Source organism: Mobula birostris, chromosome X (assembly GCF_030028105.1).
Source record: "Mobula birostris isolate sMobBir1 chromosome X, sMobBir1.hap1, whole genome shotgun sequence".
NCBI classification, from domain to species: domain Eukaryota; kingdom Metazoa; phylum Chordata; class Chondrichthyes; order Myliobatiformes; family Myliobatidae; genus Mobula; species Mobula birostris.
The window spans coordinates 7,721,168-7,744,585 of NC_092402.1; the positions used below are offsets into that span (position 1 = coordinate 7,721,168).

The 23,418-nt window shown below is 47.7% G+C and overlaps 1 protein-coding gene across 1 annotated transcript in view; it reads right to left on the bottom strand.

Annotated features, from left to right (window-relative positions):
- Window positions 1-264: 264 nt before the first annotated feature.
- Window positions 265-23,418, bottom strand: part of LOC140191853 (uncharacterized) — a 109,452-nt gene continuing 86,298 nt past the window's right edge. Inside the window, exons 12-14 of the mRNA XM_072249645.1 lie at window positions 12,168-12,217; window positions 5,431-5,471; window positions 265-2,915 (exon numbers count right to left, since the gene is read on the bottom strand). Coding sequence (XP_072105746.1) covers window positions 2,738-2,915; window positions 5,431-5,471; window positions 12,168-12,217 — 269 coding nt within the window. The 3' untranslated portion in view covers window positions 265-2,737. The remainder of the gene's footprint in view (window positions 2,916-5,430; window positions 5,472-12,167; window positions 12,218-23,418) is intronic.

The window sequence follows — 23,418 nt, forward strand, 5'->3', positions numbered from 1 at the left end:
ACAGCTTATTAGCTAGCCTATCCCTCTCTAAGGAATTTCTTTATCTTATCTATAAGTGTGTTGGACTTTTCAGAGGCATAATTGTGACATCTTCTTTATTCCCCTGTCTAAACACCTCAGCCTGTTATTCAGCTTGCTTAGTATTTGTACGTACTTTAAGATAAACTTTAATTTTAGGATTAAGCTAGTTCATCATTTCTGACCTCCAGAAGAACCCTAAGGGTCAGAAAATAAAGAAAGAACTGACATCACCGACCACAGAAGGAGATCTTGAGTATTTATTGCAATCCTGCATTTATATAATTGCACATATGACAACAAACACGACTTTGAAAATAATGTAATTCAACATCATGTTTTAACAGTGTGTCTGATGAATCTTCACATCCAATTTACAATAGCTGAGAAAATAATCTGCTTGTGTAAGTCAGATACCTTGAATAAGCACATTTTAAATCCACCATCCAATAACATTTTCACCGTTATCAAAATTATCAAGGGATGAGCATACGGTGTTTGATTCATATAAATCTCTAGGTACACACCCAGTTCTTCCTCAACCATTCAACAAAGTGACAGTAGAAACAATCTTGGACATAACTGTATAAAACCCCAAGCTGTTCAGATGAGATGCAAGTTATCAAAACAAATTCTCAATCGAATGCCGCTCTGAATATTAGCACAGGAAGCTCAGGAGCAATTATTGATGCGGCAACTCACTGACACTCACCCAAACCAGGAGAGGAAATGGCCAGGGATCCCAAGGCCAAGAGATACCCGATTACGTGACCACCGCGTATAAAATCCCAGCTTGCTTTACCAGCAAAGGATACACTGTGTTGCTCATAGCAAGCAGGATGGGCAGTTCTGTTGGAAATATGCTGTTAAATATGTGTGTGTAAATGCAGAATATATGGTTCGGATAAAAGGGAATTGTATGATAATCTGGATTAGTAGAATAGGCCCACAATGTTGTGCCAAACCAATTACAGTAGTAACCGAATGCCAACTATACTAATGCCTCCTGCCTACGCAATCTCCACACCCTTCCATTTCCCGCACAGATCTTGGACAGACGCCAGGTCCAAAGTACAGTAGCGTGCAAAGGTCTCAGGCACCCTGGGACCTTTTGTATGGCTTCAGTTGGCCTGTCCTCCACAGAGCCCCAAGCTCAACATCACTGGGGCCGTCTGAGACTCCACGGGGAGGCAGGAGCAAGCCAGTCGGCCAGAGCCCGCAGAAGAACCGTGGTAAGTTCTCCAGGATGCTCGGAACAGCCTACCAGCCGATTTTCTTATAAAACTGCACAACAGCATACCCAAGGGAAGCCATGCAATTTTAAAGGCAGGAGGGGGGTGGGAGTCACACCAAGTAGTGATTTGATTTAGTTCCTTATTGCTTATTACTCTTCCTAGTTTTTTTTTGATGTTTAGAAACTTTTCAGCTCATTATTTTTGAAAGCATCTTCGCTTTACAGAGCAACACACACACACACAAAATGCTGGAAGAACTCATCAGGTCAGGCAACACCTACAGAAATGAATAGATAGTCAAAGTTTTGGGCCAAGACCCTTCATCCAGACCAAGAAGGTGGACAAGCTAGAAGACGACAGGACAAGCCAAGGGGCTGATAGAGTGAGAAGCTGGGAGGCGACGGGGGAAAAGGCAAAGAGCCGGAGAAGGAGGAATCTGAGAAGAGAAGAGAATGGACCACGGGAGAAAGGGAAAGAGGAGGGTCACTCACACCATGGAGGTGATGAGAAGAGGTAAGAAGCCAAGAGTGGGGAATTGAAGAAGAGGGAAGGGTGGAGGGGGGGAATACCAGAGGTCTAAGAGCTGGAAGGCAGCAGAAATCACAGAGCGGGAGTGGTGAGAGAGAGTCTCACTGACTTTCAGTGGTCGCATGACCAGGACTTGTGATCTGCACCGGCTGCTCATATGACCGTCCACCACCTGCTCCCATCGTGACCCTGATCGGGGGGGGGGGGGGGGGAAGGCTACGCAGGTACTACGTGCACCTTGCCCAAGGGTGGCCTGCAGACTAGCAGAGGGAAGGAGCACCTCACACCTCCTTTGGTGGAGGCGTATCTCCACCCCTACCATCCACGTCAATCTCATCTCTCCTAGTCCATCGCGGGTGAAGCCCTCTCCACCACCGCCAAGCACACGTACAAGGAGCACGGCCACAGGAAAGCAGCATCCATCATCAAGGACCCCCACCGCCCAGGCCGTGCTCGCTTCTCACCGCTGTCATCGGGAAGGAGGTACAGGAGCCTCAGCTCCCACACCGCCAGGTTCAGGGACAGTCAGCGCGGATAACTTCACCCACCTCAACCTACGCAGGCCAACTTGCAAGAACTCTACAACTGCTTTCACTCACTTTTTACTTGTCTCCTTTTGCTCCTTGGATGCTTGCCAATCTTTCCTTATGCATAATCTTTAATAAACTCCACTTTATTTCCTTCATTTTCCCGCAAATGCAAGGGAACGAAACTCAAGGTGGTGTAGGTCAACATGGACGTAGCTTGACAATAAACTGACTTTGAACTCTTTATGGCTGGGATAAGGGCAGCAGTGGCCGAGCCCTTTGACAGTGCAATATTCCCCGAGTGCAAAAGGCTACATTTTATTGCCCAGGCAGAATGAAACACACACACACAAAAAAAAATTAAAATTAATAGCGGAAATGTTTAGCCACTTCGCAAAGCAGAACTCATGCGCGTGTGCGCCGTGTCTCTCAGTTGGTCGCCGCGAAGTGAGATTGGACGTGGTCTGCGTACTGGGTTTGCCGGTTCTCCGGGAAATGCAGCCGACAAATGGGACACTCGTGGCCAAAGTGCGTCGAGATGTGCTGGTCCATCACGGATTGGTCCATGGCTGGGTCGAACGGGAAGAAACAGACCGGGCACTTCTGGCTGCAAACATATCGCATTAGTTACAGTCATGGTACGGTATAGTGGAGGGCCTTCGACCCACCGAGATCAACCTAACCCTTTCTTCCCACATAGCCCCCATAAACGCAAAAAGGTTCTGCAGACGCTGGGAAATCCAGGGCGGCCACACATAAAACGCTGGAGGAACTCAGCAAACCATGCAGCGTCTCGGGAGAGGAATAACGAGCTAACTTTTCTGGTTGAGACCCTTCCCATCGGATGGCCGACAGGTGGCAAGGATGGGCGCCCTCACCTCTGTCCCTCAACACAGGTGCCCCCCCAGGGGTGTGTCCTGAGTCCCCTCCTCTGCTCCCTTTACACCCACGACTGTGCTGCCATACACAACTCCAATCTGCTGACCAAATTCACAGACCATACGACTTTGATCGGCCTCATTTCTAGCGGTGATGAGACAGCCTACAGAGGAGAGGTTGACACTCTGGTGTCAGGATAACAACCTCTCCCTCAATGACCCAAAAACGAAAGAGCAGATTGTGGATTACCAGGAGGAACAGAGACAGCCTCGCTCCAATTAACATCAACGGGTCTCCAGTTGAAGAGGTGCATAGTTTCAAATTCCTCGAAGAATCTCACCTGGACTGTACACACCGGCTTTGTGGCAAAAAAAAAGCACAACAGCATCTCTTCTACCTCAGGTGACTGAGCCCCGAAATCCTCAAGACCTTCTACAGGGGCACCATTGAGAGCATCCTGACTGCCTGTATCACTGCCTGGCATGGGAACTGTACCAACCTTGATTGCTGGGCATCTGTGGATGTGAACTTCCCTCCACTGAGAACATTTACAGCAGCAGGTACAGAAGATCATTGGGGACACCAGTCACCCCTGCCCCCCCAAAAACCATAAACTGTTCCAGCTGCTTCCGTCAGGCAAACGGTACCACAGCATTAAAGCCAGGACCAGCAGGGTAAGGAACAGCTTCTTCCTACAAGCCATTAGACTTATAAATTCACATGTCTGTACATTGCGACAGAGTCACGACGCCAAGATTTTTACTCCCTCACGTTGTGGGATGGGCGGAGGATTTAAATAAATTCAAATTCAAATCAGGGTCCCACTGAAGCAGGGGTTCCTAACCTGGGGTCCACGGCATAAAAAAAGGTTGGGACCCCTGCCCCGCCCCCCCATCAGCTGGAGGGTCTCAGACAGAAACGGTGGCTGGTTATTCCAAATCCAGACGTGCTGAGTTCCCACAAGGCTCTCCATTTCTCTATCACTCGTATGTCTATCTAACTCCACCAAGGACGGTCCTGAGCCGGGCTGCGAAAGGAGGGGCAGTGTTGGGCATGGGGGAGAGCGAACCCCCCCCCCCAAAAAACCCAGCATTACAGAGACGGCAACAGACTTCATCTCTGGGAGAGGAAGGATCTTTGGCAAGCTGCTGTCAGCAGCCTACAAGCTGAAGACAAAGAAATATCTACCTACAAGACCCATAAATGTCGCCAATGCATCTGCCTCTACCACCACCCCTGTATCAAAAAATACAGTAAGTGTCGTGCCCTGGTTCACCTCTTTCCTGTTGTGCTGTAGGTATGTTATTCAGTGGCTCCACAAGAGCTGTTTGTTCTGCTTTCAGCCTGTTTGCGTTATTGTTGAAGATGTTGGCACGTGGCCGAGTGGTTAAGGTGTTCGTCTGGTGATCTGAAGGTCGCTGGTTCGAGCCTCAGCTGTGTCAGCGTGTTTGTGCCCTTGAGCAAGGCACTTAACCACACATTGCTCTAGTGTCTGTGCGAGGAGTGGCGCCCCACACAGACTTCCAATCTGCGCCTTGTAAGGCATGAAAATGCCCGACACAGGCCTCTCATGGTCTGAGTCGACGTTCCCTCCCCTGAAGATAAGGGGAGATGTGGAATGTGTGCCGTCCAATTAGTGGGAGGCTTTTCTCGGTAAGGGACAATAGGGTTGGGGTTGGGCTTTTGTTTGAGAGGAGACGAAGAGAACAGACACTGGGGAGAACCGGTCGTAGGATATGATTGGTGGGAGACCCGACTCTTCGAGGTGGATTGCGAGCGACGTTTGGAAGGTGGTGCGTGCTTTCACGCAGACCGAGGACCCAGCATGCGAGTGACAGAGGAGTTCAACACGAGCTCCAACTTGTGCACGTTTGACTGTTTAATTAGAATGGGCCCTTTTCTCTTTGTTATTCTTTACTAACCTTTTACTGAAGATTCATAAATATAATCCCTTTAATTGTGGCACTTGTTTGTAGCGAATTACACAGCATGCACCCAAACCGGGAGTTTGGGGAAGGAGCTCGCGCCTCAATTTCACACTTTTGGCGGGGCCCTAGACTGACACAGCCGACAGAAACCAGAGTGTTTCATAAGGGACACTCACGAATATGCATGAAGCACAATAATATTCTGAATATGCAGAGCGCCGTACGGCTAGATTTAAGTTTGGGGGAATTCTAGACAATCCAATAAACTTTATTCCGTTTGATGGGCAGAGAAGTGTTTCGATAACGAGCTCGTACCTGATCAGGGATAGATCCTCTTCAGCGTCCTGGGAATTCTCCTGTGCAGCGAACACAAAATGATCAGATTCATTTTGACCTCGGTTCTCCACGCACAAACCAACTCTGACTGCCCCTACTGGCAAAGAGGGTTCAGACCAGCGGGATCAGCATCACGAGACGGCCTGGTTTCGCGCAGCCCTCCCAGAGACTCCTGAGGGGATCGTGAAGGGGACACAGCCATCTCCGCCCCCACCAGAGCTGCTCCTTCCTTCACCAGATGACAGCTCGCCACAAGCCTTCACCGCAGGAGGTCCTTCAGATGTCGGGGGACTCAAGTAACACGCACAAAATGCTGGAGGAACTCAGCAGGTCAGGGGCAGCGTCAATGGGGCGGGGGGGGGTAAAGAGTCGACGTTTTGGGCCAAGGCCCTTCGTCCCATCCGGACTGGGAAGGAAGGGAGGAGGCGGCAGAGTAAGGAGGTTGGCGGAGGAAGAGGAGTACAGGCTGGCGGGTGCTAGCTGAAACAGGGAGAGTGGGCAGTTGGGTGGGTGGGAAGGGGAGGGATGAGGTGGGAAGCTGGGAGGTGAGAGGTGGAAGAGGAAAAGGGCTGAAGAAGAAAGAATCTGAGAGGAGGAAACTATAGCCCAGTAGGGGCACAACAAGGCGGTATTTCTCTAACTCCCGGTAACATCTGCCGGACGATGCTGAGGATGTTCTACGAGTCTGTGGTGGCCAGTGCTATCATGTTTGCTGTTGTGTGCTGGGGCAGCAGGCTGAGGGTAGCAGACACCAACAGAATCAACAAACTCATTCGTAAGGCCAGTGATGTTCTGGGGATGGAACTGGACTCTCTGATGGTGGTGTCTGAAAAGAGGATGCTGTCCAAGTTGCATGCCATCTTGGACAATGTCTCCCATCCACTACATAATGTACTGGGTGGGCACAGGAGTACATTCAGCCAGAGACTCATTCCACCGAGATGCAACACAGAGCGTCATAGGAAGTCATTCCTGCCTGTGGCCATCAAACTTTACAACTCCTCCCTTGGAGGGTCAGACACCCTGAGCCAATAGGCTGGTCCTGGACTTATTTCCATCTGGCATAATTTACATATTATTATTTAATTATTTATGGTTTTATATTGCTATATTTATATTCTTGGTTGGTGCAACTGTAACGAAACTCAATTTCCCTCGGGATCAATAAAGTACGTCTGTCTGTCTGTCAGCTGATAGGTTACAGCAGATTAGGGAGGAGGTGAGCGCCTGGAACAATGGGGGGGGGGAGAATGATGACGTTAAGAAGCCAGGAGAGGACAAGTGGAAGAGTGGAAGAGCCCATCTATCATCTATCAGCCTGTACGCCTTCCCACCTCCTTCTCATTCTGGCCTCGGTCTCTGCGCCTTTCCTTTCCAAACCCGAGGAAGGCCTTGGCCCGAAACAAAAACCCCATGGATGTGGCCTGACTTGCCCAGTTCCTTCAGCGTGTGTGTGAATGTCAGAGGGATAGAGTGAGAGATGAGGTGTGTGAATGTCAGAGGGATAGAGTGAGAGATGAGATAGAGATAGTGAGAGAGATAGATAGAGATGGGGGGGAAGAGAGAGAGAGGGGGGGAGGGGGGAGTGAGAGAGAGAGGGAGAGAGAGAGAGAGAGAGGGAGGGGCGAGGAGAGGGAGGGAGAGGGAGGGAGAGATGAGGGGGGGGAGGGGGGAGAGAGAGAGGGGGGAGTGGGGAGAGGGAGGGAGAGAGGGAGAGAGAAAGAGAGAGACCGACCACAACCACAAATGTTTAACTAAAATTTAAAAGCTTATTAGACCAAATATTGGCAAGACTTAAAAGCACCAGAGCAAATGGCTGTGGTTGCAACTACAGAGATGCTCTTAATTCGCTTATCATGTTTCGATTAGAGTTTGTTGAATAGTGTCCAATTTGACGTTAAGCTGTGAAATTAGTCAGAAAGTTCTGTTCTTTGCTTTTTAAGAAATCTCCAGTTGTATTGCAAAGTGGGTTGGAGAATCATCCTCTTTTTCCTTTCCAGATGCTTTAGTCTTTCTCAAAGACATAATAGAGAAATATTGAGATTTATAGTAAGGTTTCAAAAAAACTGGTAGGAAACAAAAAGTTAGGTAGGTAGGAGCAAGTTCAAAAAGGTGTTACCCCATTGGCTGTCAGCAGGGCAGTGAGAGTGAGAGAGATAGAGATAGAGGGAGAGCGAGATAGAGAGGGAGAGAGAGAGATAGATAGATAGAGAGAGGGAGGAGCAGGAGAGAGAGGGAGGGAGCGGGAGAGAGAGAGATGGAGAGGAGAGAGATAGAGAAGGAGAGAGAGATAGAGAGAGAGAGGAGAGAGGATAGTGATAGAGAGGGAGAGAGATAGATGATAGAGAGAGGGAGGAGCGGGAGAGAGAGAGATGGAGAGAGAGAGAGGGGGGGGAGAGACGGAGAGAGAGAGATAGAGTTAGAGTGAGATAGAGAGGGATAGAGAGAGAGATAGATAGAGATAGAGAGAGATAGAGATAGATAGAATAGAGAGAGATAGAGATAGAGAGATAGAGAGAGAGATAGAGATAGAGAGAGAGGAGAGAGGTAGAGAAAGAGGTAAGAGAGAGAGAGATGAGAGAGAAGAGAGAGAGAGAGATATTGAGAGAGAGTAAGAGAGAGAGAGATAGAGAGAGAAAGAGGTAGGAGAGAGAGACAGAGAGAGAGAGATAGAGAGAGAGAGAGAGAGGTAGAGAGAGAGAGAGAGAGAGAGAGAAGAGAGAGGTAGAGAGAGAGTAGAGAGAGACGTAGAGAGAGATAGAGAGAGGAGAGAGAGACAGAGGTAGAGAGAGATAGAGAGCACGAGTCGAGAGACCACAACCACAATGTTTAACTAAAATTCTAAAAGCTTATTAGACCAAATGTTGGCAAGCTTAAAAGCACAGAGCAAATGGCTGTGGTTGCAACTTACAGAGTTGTTCGTACCTTAAAAGAATCCCTGACACCTGATGCTTCCCTCTGGAATGAGTGGGCTGTTAGCAGATTGGGACAGCGGAGAGTCAGCAGGGAATGAGCCAGAACCACGGTTCTCAGCTTTTGTTAGCCCCCCTCCCAGGGCAAAGACAGACAGCAGAGGCTCAGTCATGTGTGTGCCAAGTGCCTGGGCGTGGTCATGTACCCAAAGACCCCTCCACCGCGCCCCCCCCCAACTTGAACCCCAGAGTCCGTCGCCCACCTCAGCATTGTTGATGGAGATAATTACTTCCTTTCAGATCCCTCGGACCATTTTCTTTTAAATATGGTAACTGGTCAGAAAACTACCCTCCCAATTTAAGTTGCTGGATCTTAAAAACCGGACTTGCACGCAAACTCATCCAAGGGAGAAATTGAGCGCGCAAGACACAGGCACGGAATTCAGGCCATTCGGCCCATCTAGTCTGTTCTGCCATTCCATCACGGGGTGGTTAATTATCCCTCTCAACCCCATTCTTCTGACTTCTGCCCCCCCCCCCCCGACTAATCAAGAGCCTAAAAAGGCAGCATCCAACATTAGGGACCCCCTTCACCCAGAACATGCCCTCTTCTCATTGCTACCATCAGGGAGGAGGTACAGGAGCCTAAAGACACACACTCTAACGATTCAGGAACAGCTTCTTCCCCTCTGCCATCCTCACTACTTTTTTTTCCCTCTTTTTGCACTAATTATTTAACTTTACATATATAAAAAGTTAAATTAAATTAATGTCCTGCCTTCTCCCCATATCCCTTCATGCCCTGACTAATCAAGACTCTATCAACCCCTGTTTTCAATATACCCAATGACTTGGCCTCCACAGCCATCTGCGGCAATGAATTCCAGAGATTCCGACTGTCTGGCTGAAGAAATTCCTCCTCATCTCTGTTCTAAATGGACACCCCTCTATTCTGGTGCAAGACTCTCCCCCACTATAGGAAACATCCTCTCCACATCCACCCTAACTGCGTCCTCTGGTCCGAGACTCCCCCACTATAGGAAACATCCTCTCCACATCCAGTCTATCTGTGTCCTCTGGTCCTAGACTCCCCACGATAGGAAACATCCTCTCCACATCCACTCTATCTGTGTCCTCTGGTCCTAGACTCCCCCACGATAGAAACATCCTCTCCACATCCACTCTATCTGTGTCCTCTGGTCCTAGACTCCCCCACTATAGGAAACATCCTCTCCACCTCCACTCTATCTGTGTCCTCTGGTCCTAGACTCCCCCACGATAGGAAACATCCTCTCCACATCCACTCTATCTGTGTCCTCTGGTCCTAGACTCCCCACGATAGGAAACATCCTCTCCACCTCCACTCTATCTGTGTCCTCTGGTCCTAGACTCCCCCACTATAGGAAACATCCTCTCCACATTCACTCTATCTGTGTCCTCTGGTCCTAGACTCCCCCACGATAGGAAACATCCTCTCCACATCCACTCTATCTGTGTCCTCTGGTCCTAGACTCCCCCACGATAGGAAACATCCTCTCCACCTCCACTCTATCTGTGTCCTCTGGTCCTAGACTCCCCCACTATAGGAAACATCCTCTCCACATTCACTCTATCTGTGTCCTCTGGTCCTAGACTCCCCCACTGTAGGAAACATCCTCTCCATGTTCATTTACTGTGGCCCCTCAATATTCACTGGGTTTCAATGATAGGTCCCGAAGAGAGATTTTAGGGAGTTAGGTAGAAAGCTGAAAAGCAGGACCTCCATGATAACAATCTCTGGATTGCTGCCTGTGCCACACGCCAGTCAGGACAAGAGCAGGAAGGTTTGGCCGATGAACTGGTGCAGGATTTCAGATTTATGGATGACTGGGGTCTGCTCTGGCGAAGGTATGACCCGTACAAAAAGGACGGGCTACACTTGAACCCAAGGGGGTTCAACACCCTTGCGGGCGGGTTCGCTACAGCCGTCAGGGAGGTCTCAAAACTAATTTTGCTGGGGGATGGGGAACTGCGTGATAGGGCTGAGGGTGGGACAGTCGGTTTACAAGCAGAGGCAGTGTGCAGTGAGACTGTCAGGAAGGACAGGCGGATGACAGGGCAGAATTGCAGTCGATGGAGCGGAATGTTGCAATGTAAAAGGGAGACAAAACCGCAAAGGGTGATGAACACAGCACTGAAGGTATTGTATTTGAATGCATGCAGCGTACAGAAAAGGGAGATGAAATTGTAGGACAGTTGGCAGGTACGATGTTGTGGGCATCGCTGAGTCACGGCTGAAAGAAGATTATAGCTGGGAGCTTAACATCCAAGGATACACATTGTACCAAAAGGATGGGAAAAGCAGGCAGAGGGGGTAATGTGGTTCTTTTGCTAAATAGATGGAATCAAATCATTAGAAAGTGGTGACATAGGATTGGAAGATGTAGAATCTTTGTATGTAGAGTTAAGAAACTGATGGGAATTATATACAGGCCTCCAACCCGTACCAAAGATGTGTGTGGTCTACAAATTAGAATGGGAGATAGAAAATGCATGTCGAAAAGCCAATGTTACAATATGCAGATAGGTTGGGAAAATCAGGTCAGTGCTGGATCCCAAGAGGGGGAATCTCTAGTGTGCCTACAAGACGGCTTCTTAGGACAGCTTGTGGTTGAGCACACTATAGGATCAGCTATTCTGGAATGGCCGTGGTGTGATGAACTGGAATTGATTAGAAAGCTTAAGGTAAAGGAACACTTAGGAGAGAGTGATCATAATATGATAGAATTCACCCGGCAATTTGAAAAAGCAAAACCAAAGTCAGATGCATCAGTATTACAGTGGAGTAAAGAGAATTACATAGGCATGAGAGAGGAGCTGGCCAAAAGTGACTGAAAAAGAACACTGGCAAGGATGATGGCAGAGCAGCAATGGTTGGAGTTTCTGGAAGCAATTTGGAAGGTTCAGGAGGAAGTATTTTAAAGACAAGATGACTGAACCGTAGCAAACAAGTCAAAGCCAGCATGCAGAAAGATGGGAAAGAGAGGGCAGAAAATAGAGCAAGAGTTAGTAGGAAGTTAGAGGATTGGGAAGCATTTAAAAACCAACAGAAGGCAACTAAAAAAGTCAATGAAGGAAAAGATGGAATATGATGGTAAGCTAGTCAATAATATTACAGAGGATACCAATGCTTTCTTCACATAGATAAAGTGTAAAAGAGAGGAGAGAGTAGATATCGGACTGCTGAAAAATTATGCTGGAGAGGTAGTAATGGGGGACAAGGAAATGGCAGGAGAACTTAACAAGTATTGTGCGTCAGGCTTCATTTTGGAGGACACTAGCAGTATGCTAGAACTTCAAGAGTGTCAGGGGGCTGAGGTGAGTGAAGATGCCATTACCAGGGAGAAGGAGCTTTGGACACTGAAAAGTCTGAAGGTCAATGGTGCACACCCCAGGGCTCTGAACGAGATGGCACTAGTAATGATCTTTCAAGAATCAATAGATTCTGGAATGGTTCCGGAAGACTGAAAAATTGCTAATGTCACTCCACTGTTGAAGAAGGGAGGGAGGCAGAAGAAAGGAAATTATAGGCTAGTTAGTCTGACCCCAGTGGTATTTCGTTCTTATTCTATTAGTCCTCTTGAAATGGATGCTAACATTGCAATTGGCTTGGAGTCTGTATGACAGTAAGTGGGCTTTCAGCACCCAGATTACAGCAGGGGAATCGTAGCTTCAGACAGCAATTCCTAGCCAATCACCACAGGGACAAAAAGCTTCCCCAGAGAAGGAATTAAATGCAAAAATCGGTGTAAATGTAAGATTTACCAAGGCATTCAGGACATCAACAAATTGATCCGCTGGTGATTCTGGGAAATCTGTAGAATGAAAGTGAAAAAGATCAGTCAAGAGCAACTAAGAAAATGACAAAAGTAACACACACAAAATGCCGGAGGAACTCAGCAGCTCAGGCAGCATCAATGGAGAGGAACGAACAGGTGACGTTTTGGGCCGAGACCCTTCATCAGGACTAAGAAAATGGCCTGCATGCAGTAAGCCACTGGGTACCTTGAGGTTCAAAGTAAATTTATGAGCAAAATATATACATGTCACTGCATTTGAAATTACCTTGGGATTAATTTTCTTGCAGACATTCAGAGTAGAACAAGGAAATATAATCATCAACGAAAAACTACACACAAGCAAAAGACTGACAAGCAACCAATACGTGTGCAAAAGACATATTGTGCAAATACAGAAACTGATAATCAAAACGAGGGGTGATTGATAAGTTCGTGGCCTAAGGTAGGAGACGTCAACTTTAGGAAACCTAGCACACTTATTTTTCGACATAGTCTCCTCCTACATGTACACACTTAGTCCAGTGGTCGTGGAGCATACAGATCCCTTCTTTGTAGAAGTGGTCCACAGCAGGGGTGATTGATAAGTTCGTGGCCTAAGGTAGAAGAAGATGAGTTATTAACTTCAAACTTCCTGCATTATGACTCAAAGAGTTGAACTGCACGTGCATGTAACAAGAGCGTCTTGGATCTCCAGGTGGTCCACAGCAGGGGTGATTTATAAGTTCGTGGCCTAGGGGAGAAGGAGACGAGTTATACGGCTCTCGTTACATCCATGTGCAGTTCAACTCTGAGTGAAAATGCAGAAAGTTTGAAGTTAATAACTCATCTCCTTCTACCTTAGATCATGAACTTATCAATCACCCCTCGTAAGTTAAATTTAGTACTGAACATGGTCTCTTCCAAAGGGGGTGTAAGGAGCTCCTTCCCCATGCCCCCCCCCCCACCGCTAGCCTGTGGAGGGTTGAGTGGGTCACCCATCTTGGAAAGGCAGCAATGGCAAACTATTTCTGTAGAACTATTTGCCAAGAACAGTCGTGGTCATGGAAAGACCGTGATCGTCCACATCACACGACACGGCGCATCATGATGATAATCATACTGATCCAGCGTGTTGTAAAGTTTTTGAATGTGAGTTCATAGGTTGTGGAAGCAGTTCAGAGTAGAAGTTGTTTGTAGTAAAACTAGTCTCATTTGTATAGTATGACAGCATCTCTACTTCTTCAGGAGTCTGTGGAGATTCAGCACGACGTCTAGAACTTCTATAGGTGTGTAATGGAAAGTGTGTTGACTGGGTGCATCACTGCCTGGTATGGGAACACCAATGCCTTTGAGCGTAAAGTCCTACAAAAGGAGGTGGATTCGGCCCATTGTGGGCAAAGCCCTCTCAACCATTGAGCACATCTACATGGATCGCTGTTGTAGGAAAGCAGCATCCATCACCAGAGATCCCCCACCAGCCAGGCCACGCTCTCTTCTCACTGCTGCCATCGGGAAGGAGGTACAGGAGCCTCAGGACCCACACCACCAGGTTCAAGAACAGTTATTACCCCTCAAGCATCAGGCTCTTGAATGGAAGAGGATAACTACACTCACAAGCAATTTGAAATGTTTCTACAAATAATGATCTCATATTAAGGACTCTGTCTCTTTATCTCATGTTCTCGTTATTTATCGCCATTAGGAATTAAAGTACAAAATCCTCACAGTGGCCCTGTCAGGGATTCCTGCACAAATCCTGTTTTGGGCTAAGGTAGTCAAGATTGGAGCCCCAGTTAAATATATTGGAGGTAAGATGTCCGCCCCACCATCCAGGACATCTTCAGGGAGCAATGCCTCAAAAAGATGGCATTGGACGTTAAGGACCCCCTTCACCCAGGACGTGCCCCCTTCTCATTGCTACCATCAGGGAGGAGGTACAGGAGCCTGAAGACACACACTCAACGATTCAGAAACAGCTTCTTCCCCTCTGCCATCAGGGCGGAGGTACAGGAGCCTGAAGACACACACTCAATGATTCAGGAACAGCTTCTTCCCCTCTGCCATCAGGGGGGAGGTACAGGAGCCTGAAGACACACACTCAACGATTCAGGAACAGCTTCTTCCCCTCTGCCATCAGGGAGGAGGTACAGGAGCCTGAAGACACACACTCAACGATTCAGGAACAGCTTCTTCCCCTCTGCCATCAGGGAGGAGGTACAGGAGCCTGAAGACACACACTCAACGATTCAGGAACAGCTTCTTCCCCTCTGCCATCAGGGAGGAGGTACAGAAGCCTGAAGACACACACTCAGTGATTCAGGAACAGCTTCTTCCCCTCTGCCATTCAATACCTGGATGGACATTGAACCCATGAACGCTAAATATTTCTACACTACTTTTATAACTTTATAACACTTAAAACTTTAACACTTTATAACTTTAAAATCTTATAACACTATTTTTTCTTCTCTTTTTCCACTATTTTAACTTTATATAGTTTTTTTTACTGTAATTTATAGTTTTTATTATTACGTATTGCAATGTACGCATAGCAACAAATTTCATGACATACACTGGTGATATTCAACCTGATTCTCATACTAATATTTAGTCCGGAGATTCACAGTATTTAACTAATTAAATTTAATTTTGATCAATATTTCTGATTGTTATTTATGGTTTATTATTGTTATGTGTTGCAACATTCTGCTGCTGCAAAACAAATCTGAAACATTTGCCAGTAATGGTAAACCTGATTCTGACTCTGAAGTTGTTTAGGATGCGGGAATGTAGAGGAAGTGATTTGAAAGCTGGTTATTGGATAGTTACATTTCTACAACTTATTGCTTAATCAGTTTTCTTTGAGTACTTATCAGCTTGGAGGATTGGATCTGAGGCCTCCGGCGGTCAGGGTCAACCACGGATGTTGAGTCCCAGCTGTTTAGCTGGGCCAGCACGATATGGAGAGCGAGCTGTTGCCCGTGTAGCAGGCTCCCCCTCTCCACGCATCTGACAAACCCAAAGGAACAGCGGAGAGCGACACAGCTTGGCACCAGCGACGTCGCAGGAGTTGAACTCTACGTGGGACTGCCTCAGGGACCCCAGCTCCGGATTTTTTCCCCCTCGGTGTCTCACCCGGAACCTTCCCCGTGAGTGGGTGTAGGCGCAAGGCAGCGGAGGTTTGAGATCAGCGTTTTCCTCCCTATAGACGAGCTGCCAACCGCAGCTGACGGGACCCCATCCGCCTGAAGTGACTGGTTCTGAGGGGCCAGCAACCTGCCTTTGGCCCTCCACCTGTCAGTAGAAACGGTCCCGCCCGGCTTAGTGGCTAAGCCTCAGGTGAAGGCCGGGAGCTGGACTTGGCTGTCAGAGGGCTACGTGAGACGTGCGTCTTTGGGAGCATTTAATAGGTAGTGGGAGCTTAACCCAAATACCTTCCCTGGCTACGACGACCTTAACGATCCAGGCATTGGATCAAACAGCAACAGGAACTGACTGTACGGCACACAAGGTCTATGCTGAACACTACGCCAAATTAGGTATTACTGATACAACGACCTTGGATGAAATGGGTCTTAGGTAGAACGAGGGAGATAAGCAAGGCAGAAATATACGACAGTGCCAAGAGAAAGTCTGCTCAATGACTGAACTGGGTTACGTGGACTGAGAGACAGTGAAAAGCTGTGAACTGTCCAGACACACCACGTCATACACCGAGGTCGAGGAAGCACCAAACAGAATGCAGCATTATGGAGCTGCAGTCGCAGAGACAATGCACGGGACTAGGCAGAGTAATAGTTTGGCATGGATTAGATGGGCCGAAGGGCCTGTTTCTGAGCTGTACTGTTCTTTGACCAATAGTTTGGCATGGATTTGATGGGCTGAATGGCTTGCTTTTCTGCTGTAGTGCTCTTTGGCTAATAGTTCAGCATCAATTCGACAGGCTGAAGGGTCTGTTTCTGAGCTGTAGTGCTCTGTGATTGATGAAGTGCAGGTATCTTCTGTTGTTGGTGATAGCTGATCTGTTCAGAATTACAGAAACAGAGGGGGGTGGGGTGACTTTCGAATATTTATGAAGTTATTTTGGATACCCAAATCGATTGTGAACTGTTAAAACACCTCTTGGTTAGAGCACAGTGGCATGCAAAGGTTTGGGCACCCCGGTCAAAATTTCTGTTGCTGTGAATAGTTCATTGAGTAGAAGATGAACTGATCTCCAAAAGTCATAAAGTTAAAGATGAAACATTCTTTTCAACATCTTAAGCAAGATTAGTGTATTATTTTTGTTTCGTACAATTTTAGAGTGAAAAAACGGAAAGGAGCACCATGCAAAAGTTTGGGCACCCCAAGAGATTTGAGCTCTCAGATAACTTTTACCAAGGTCTCAGACCTTAATTAGCTTGTTAGGGCTACGGCTTGTTCACAATCATCGTTAGGAAAGGCCAGGTGATGCAAATTTCAAAGCTTTGTAAATACCCTGACTCCTCAAACCTTGTCCCAACAATCAGCAGCCACGGGCTCCTCTAAGCAGCTGCCTAGCACTCTGAAAATTAAAATAAATGATGCCCACAAAGCAGGAGGAGGCTATAAAAAGATAGCAAAGCATTGTCAGGTAGCTGTTTCTTCAGTTCGTAATGTAATTAAGAAATGGCAGTTAACAGGAACGGTGGAGGTCAAGTTGAGGTCAGGAAGACCAAGAAAACTTTCCAAGAGAACTACTCGTAGGACTGCTAGATAGGCAAATCAAAACCCCCGTTTGACTGCAAAAGGCCTTCGGGAAGATTTAGCAGACTCTGGAGTGGTGGTGCTATGTTCTACTGTCCAGCGACACCTGCACAAATATGACCTTCATGGAAGAGTCATCGGAAGAAAACCTTTCCTGCATCCTCACCACAAAATTCAGCATCAGAAGTTTGCAAAGGAACATCTAAACAAGCCTGATGCATTTTGGAAACAAGTCCTGTGGACTGATGAAGTTAAAATAGAACTTTTTGGCAGCAATGAGCAAAGGTATGTTTGGAGAAAAAAGGGTGCAGAACTTCATGAAAAGACACCTCTGCAACTGTTAAACACGAGGGGTGGATCGATCATGCTTTGGGCTTGTGTTGCAGCCAGTGGCACGGGGAACATTTACCGGTAGAGGGAAGAATGAGTTCAATTAAATACCAGCAAATTCTGGAAGCAAACATCACACCGTCTGTAAAAAAGCCGAAGATGAAAAGAGGATGGCTTCTACAACAGGATAATGAACCTAAACATACCTCAGAATCCACAATGAACTACCTCAAGAGGTGCAAGCTGAAGGTTTTGCCATGGCCCTCACAGTCCCCCGACCTAAACATCATCGAAAATCTGTGGATAGACCTCAAAAGAGCAGTGCATGCAAGACAGCCCAAGAATCTCACAGAACTAGAAGCCTTTTGCAAGGAAGAATGGGTGAAAATCCCCCAAACAAGAATTGAAAGACTCGTAGCTGGCTACAGAAAGTGTTTACAAGCTGTGATACTTGCCAAAGGGGGTGTTACTAAGTACTGACCACGCAGGGTGCCCAAACTTTTGCTTCGGGCCCTTTTCCTTTTTTGTTATTTTGAAACTGTAAAAGATGGAAATAAAAAAGTAAACTTGCTTAATATATTAAAGAAATGTGTCATCTTTAACTTTATGCCTTTTGGAAATCAGTTCATCTTTTACTCGCTTAGCTATTCACAGTAACAGAAATTTTGACCAGGGTGCCCAAACTTTTACATACCACTCTGTATTTGGCTGTGAACAGTTTCAATAGTTGGTGTTCAGTGTGGGCATTGGGGGAAGGCGAAACAGGAATAACTCAAATTCAGAGACAAATGCAGGAAACCTCCGACCTTTTATTGAAATAATTGCAAAGTGGACTGACTCTACCACTCTCCTGAGTGAGGCACGTCAATACTGGAGTGGTTCCTCCGTCCTGTTGCTGCCTTGCCAGGTGACTCCAACTTTACCTCCTCTCCCCTACCTTTCTATCGTGTGGGGGACGCCCATCTCATTGGCCCTGTGTGAGGGGGAATGACAATACAGACACACACACGCACACAGATGTCAGTCAGGTAAAACACATAATGTAACTTCCAAGTTACAGGACCACATCTGCTCCACGATTCAAAGGGAGATACACAGTTATGGCCGGGAAGCCACCTGGCTTTTTGAAAGTTAAACACACCAAATCCTGGAGGAACACAGCAGGTCAGGCAGCACCTGTGGAAATGAATAAACAGTCGACGCTTCGAGCCGAGACCCTTCATCAGGCCTGTTTATTCATGTCCGTAGATGCCGCCTGACCTGTTGAGCACCTCCAGCGTTGTGTGTGTGTTTTGCCTTTCCAGCATCTGCAGATTTTCTCTCCTTCGTGCTTTCAAAGGTTGTTCTGCTAGTTTCCTCTATCTTATTATTCAATTAGTCTTGTCTTGAGTTTTTTAAAATCAGCTTGGGGCATTGGGTCAAATGCCTACAGGAACTTCTGGCTCACGTCTATCCTTAACACAACTCTAAACTTAGGCTACGTCCACACTAGACCGGATAATTTTGAAAACGCCGGTTTCGCGTAAAAACGATAGGCTTCCACACCAAGCGTTTTTGAAAATACCTCCGTCCACATTAAAACGGGTATTTGGGCGAATCTCCTCCTACTGGGCATGCGCAGGACACATCTGCAGAAAACAAGCAACATGCTTGGTGTCCAATCTCGCTATGAAAGTGCGCGTTTGTGCAGTTACAGATTAGAAAAACTTAAAAGGAAATTGCCAACGACGGACAGCTGTTGGCTGTCGCGCAGGAGGACTTAAAACTAAAAAAAAACAAATACTGGAGCGTATGGAGGCAACCGACAGGGAGTTCACATACAGTATGACCCGGCTGACAACGAACATTGAAAAACTGACCAATTCTGTTGCATTAATAAAGCACCTTGTTAAATGTATAAAACATGTCTGCATCAGTGTTATCTTGTATTTCCATACAACCTTACATTAGGCTGTTACGCATCTATTGTCAGAGAAGTACTTGCATAAATAGGTAAACCACCTTCATACGAGCAAGGACAGAAAACGGGGCAAAGTGAGTATACTCATTTATTCAGTAAGCTATGGGTCAAAGTATTTGGTGTCTGTTCTGAAACTGTTAGGTTGTGTGGAGGGCTGCGTTCAAGAAAACAATGAATTGTCGCGTTGCCGCCATCTGTTCCGACACGTCATGACAGTGATTTTAAAAATATCCGTTTACCCCGTCCACATTACTCTGCACAATCGGCATTTTCAGATTTACACACTCGGGAGGGCGTTTCTGAAAAGCTCCGTTTTCCGGGGAGGAAAACGCCGTTTCAGTGTGGACGGAGGGTCAAAACGAAGAGAAAAAGCTTCGGTTACGGATTTATCCGGCCTAGTGTGGACGTAGCCTCAGAAATTGAGATTACTAAACAGCACTTAACACACAATTAATAATCTCACACCCAACTCCAAAGCCGCTTTCAAAAAGAGAGCTGAAAGTTCTCCAATACTCAAAGGCTGAGATACAGGATGTTTCCCATCCAGTTTTTTGTGCCCGACGCCAGTCCCCTAGGCCTGAGCCTACGTAGTAGTAGTCCCATCGAGTCTAGGACCGGGGGCACAGAATTGAGCGATGTCCATTTAGAACAGAGCTGAGGAAAACTTTCTTCAGTTGGAGGACAGCGAACCTGTGGACTGCATGGCGCCATGTCCTTGGGTGTATTTCAGTGGCGGGGGGAGAAGATGGTGGGAGGAGAAGATGGCAGCGCGACACAGCGCGCACAGCTCTCCGGTGAAATTATATTGTATCTGTTAAATAGGGGCCGTGGACAATTCTGATTTATGAAGACAGACGTGAGAAGCAGAGGAACATCTGGAGAAGTTTCTGAAACGCCTGGTTCACTGCTGTTGTTACTGTGCGATCCAGAATCTCTGTTAGGTAGGCCCCAAAATCCCCGGCTTTGCCTGCTGCTGGTGACCGAGGCTGAGGTCGAAACGTTCGGATAGAGATGGTGCTCGGTACTCGGTGTCGGAGGGCTGATCGGAGCTCGAAGTTTTCGGACAACTCAGAGTCGGACTGTGGTCGGGCATGGCAGGGAGAGTTTTCTTCCTTCTCCCGTCTGCGTGAGATGTGGGACTTTCGAGAGACTTTGAACTTTTTTACTGTGCTCATGGCCTGTTCTTCATCAAGTTATGGTATTGTTGCACTGTTGTAAATATATGTTATAATTATGTGGTTTTGTTAGTTTTTCAGTCTTGGTCTGTCCTGTATTTTGTGATATCACACCGGAGGAATATTGTATCCTTTCTTAATGCATGCATTACTAAATGACAATAAAAGAGGACTGCGTGTCCTCATAATCTAATCTAATATTTAAGGCAGAGGTTGAGGAATTGAAGCATTAGGGGAGAAGGCAGGGGAATGGGGTTGAAAGGGATAATAAATCAGCCATTGATGGAATGGCAGAGCAGACTCGATGGGCCAAATGGCCCAATTCTGGTCCTATGTCTTATGGCTTCGGCCTGCGGTCCACCCTGTGTCTTAATTTACGAGATGATCTCTCAACTAAGAAGCGGACCGTTTCTGGTCGGCTTCTTCACTGTGAGTTATTGAAACTTGCCTGCCTTGTCTTCTACACAACGGGAGTGACGACAGAAATCACTTCACAGAGGCCTGGGTTAACCCAAAGATGGAATGGAAATGGACAATTCCTTTACTGTTGTTGCTTTTTCAATCCTTGTGGCGCATCGGGCAGCATTTTGCTATTTCTAAAGCATTTGAGTTTTGGTTGTTTTTTTTAAAAACGAGTCCGAGTTGCTAGCTTGACTTTCCTGGATGGAGAGTGAGTGAGGAGCTGGCCGGATTCGAACCTGGGACTTTCGCCTTGGTCAGCAATCACTTCACTGCGGTCCGGGTTAACCCAAAGATGTCTTGGAAAGGGACAGATGCTTTCAATTTTGCCCTTTAAGCAGCAGGTTAGATTCAACCTCGTGTGGGCACGTGGCCAAGTGATTCAGGCATTGGACTAGCGACCTGAAGGTCGTGAGTTCGAGCCCCAACTGAGGCAACGTGTTGTGTCCTTGCTCTGCGATGACACCGGTGCCAAGCTGTATGGGTCCTAATGCCCTTCCCTTGGACAACATCGGTGGTGTGGAGAGGGGAGACTTGCAGCATGGGCAACTGCCGGTCTTCCATACAACCTTGCCCAGGCCTGCGCCCTGCAGAGTGAAGACTTTCCAGGCACAGATCCATGGTCTCGCAAGACTAATGGATGACTTTAATTTAAAAGATTCAACCTCAACACTGTTTTCAACATCAAAATCTCAGTTTAAGGCCACACAACAGGCAACTTAGGAAAGTGAAGATTTTTAGTGTATAAAAGCATGGCTGTGTAATGCTGAGGCTTTATTCAGATACTGGTGAGGCCTCACTTGGAGTACTGAGAGCAGTCCTGGGCCCCTTACCTGAAAAAGGATGTGCTGACGTTGGAGACGGTTCAAAGGCGGTTCACAAAAATGAACCCGGAATTGAAAGGCTTACGTCATGAGGAACGTTTGATGCTTCTGGGCCTGTACTCACTGGAATTCAGAAGAACTCAGTGAGGGGGGCATCTCACTGAAACCCATCAAATTTTGACAGAGTGGATGTGGAAAGGATGTTTCCTACCGCGAGGGAGTCTTAAAACCACAGCCTCAGAATAGAGGGACATCCATTTAGAATGGAAATGAGGGATTTCTTCAGCCAGGAAGTGTTGAATCTCAGGAATTCATCTCTCCACTCCCTCCATGATTCCTCTCTCCATTCGTCCCTCCCCACTAATCTCCCTCCCGTCACTTCTCCTTGCAAGTCCAAAGTGTGACCCCTGCCCATTCACCTCCTCCCTCACCTCCGTTCAGGGCCTCAAACAGCCCTTCCAGGTGAGGCAACACTTCACCTACGAACCTGCTGGGGGGGGTGGGGAGGGCGGCTATTGTGTCCCGTGCTCCCGATGCGTCCTCCTCTGCACGGGTGAGACCCGCGAAAATTGTGGGGGGGGGGGGCTTCGTCTGGCACCTCCCCTCCATCCGCCATCCGCCACAAGCTGAACTTGTCGGTGGCCAAACATTTCAACTCCCATTCCAGTTCCCGTTCCGACATGTCGGTCCACGGCCTCCTCTTGTGCCCTGATGAGGCCACCCTCAGGGTGGAGGACCAACACCTCATATTTCGACTGGATAGCCTCCAACCTGATGGCATGAATATAGATTTCACCTTCCTGTAAAAAAAAATTCCCTCCCCCTTCACTCTACCTCTATTCCCCACTCTAGCCTTTTACCTCTTCCCACCTGTCCCTGGATCCCCTCCTCCTTGGTCCACCCTCCTCTCCGATCAGATTCCTTTCTCTCCAACCCTTTACCTTTCTCACCCATCACCTCCCCCTAGTGTCCCTCCTCCTTCCCCTTCTCCCATGGTCCACTCTCCTCTCCGATCAGATTCCTTCCTCTCCAGCCCTTTACCTTTCCCATCCATCACCTCCCCCTGGTGTCCCTCCTCCTTCCCTTTCTCCCATGATCCACTCTCCTCTCCGATCAGATTCCTTCCTCTCCAGCCCTTTACCTTTCCCACCCATCACCTCCCCCTGGTGTCCCTCCTCCTTCCCTTTCTCCCACGGTCCACTCTCCTCTCCGACCAGATTCCTTCCTCTCCAACCCTTTACCTTTCCCACCCATCACCTCCCCTTGGTGTCCCTCCTCCTTCCCTTTCTCCCACGGTCCACTCTCCTCTCCGACCAGATTCCTTCCTCTCCAACCCTTTACCTTTCTCACCCATCACCTCCCCCTGGTGTCCTTCCTCCTTCCCTTTCTCCCACGGTCCACTCTCCTCTCCGATCAGATTCCTTCCTCTCCAGCCCTTTACTTTTCCCCACCCACCTGGCTTCACCTATCAGCTGGTCCTCCTTCCCCTGCCCCACCTTCTTATTCTGACATCTTCCCCCTACTTTTCCAGCCTTGAAGAAGGGCCTCGGCCTGAAACGTTGACGGTTTATTCATTTCCATCGATGCTGCCTGGCCTGCTGAGTTCCTCCAGCGTTTTGGTGTGTGCTGCTTGTGGAGTCCAGTCAGGTCTACCCTTACCAGGAAAGGTTCTATACACTTAGAGGCTACCTACTTGGCTACCTCCTGTGGCCACTGAGCGTATGTTCATGGTCTTCTGCTGCTGTGGCCCGTCCACTTCAAGGC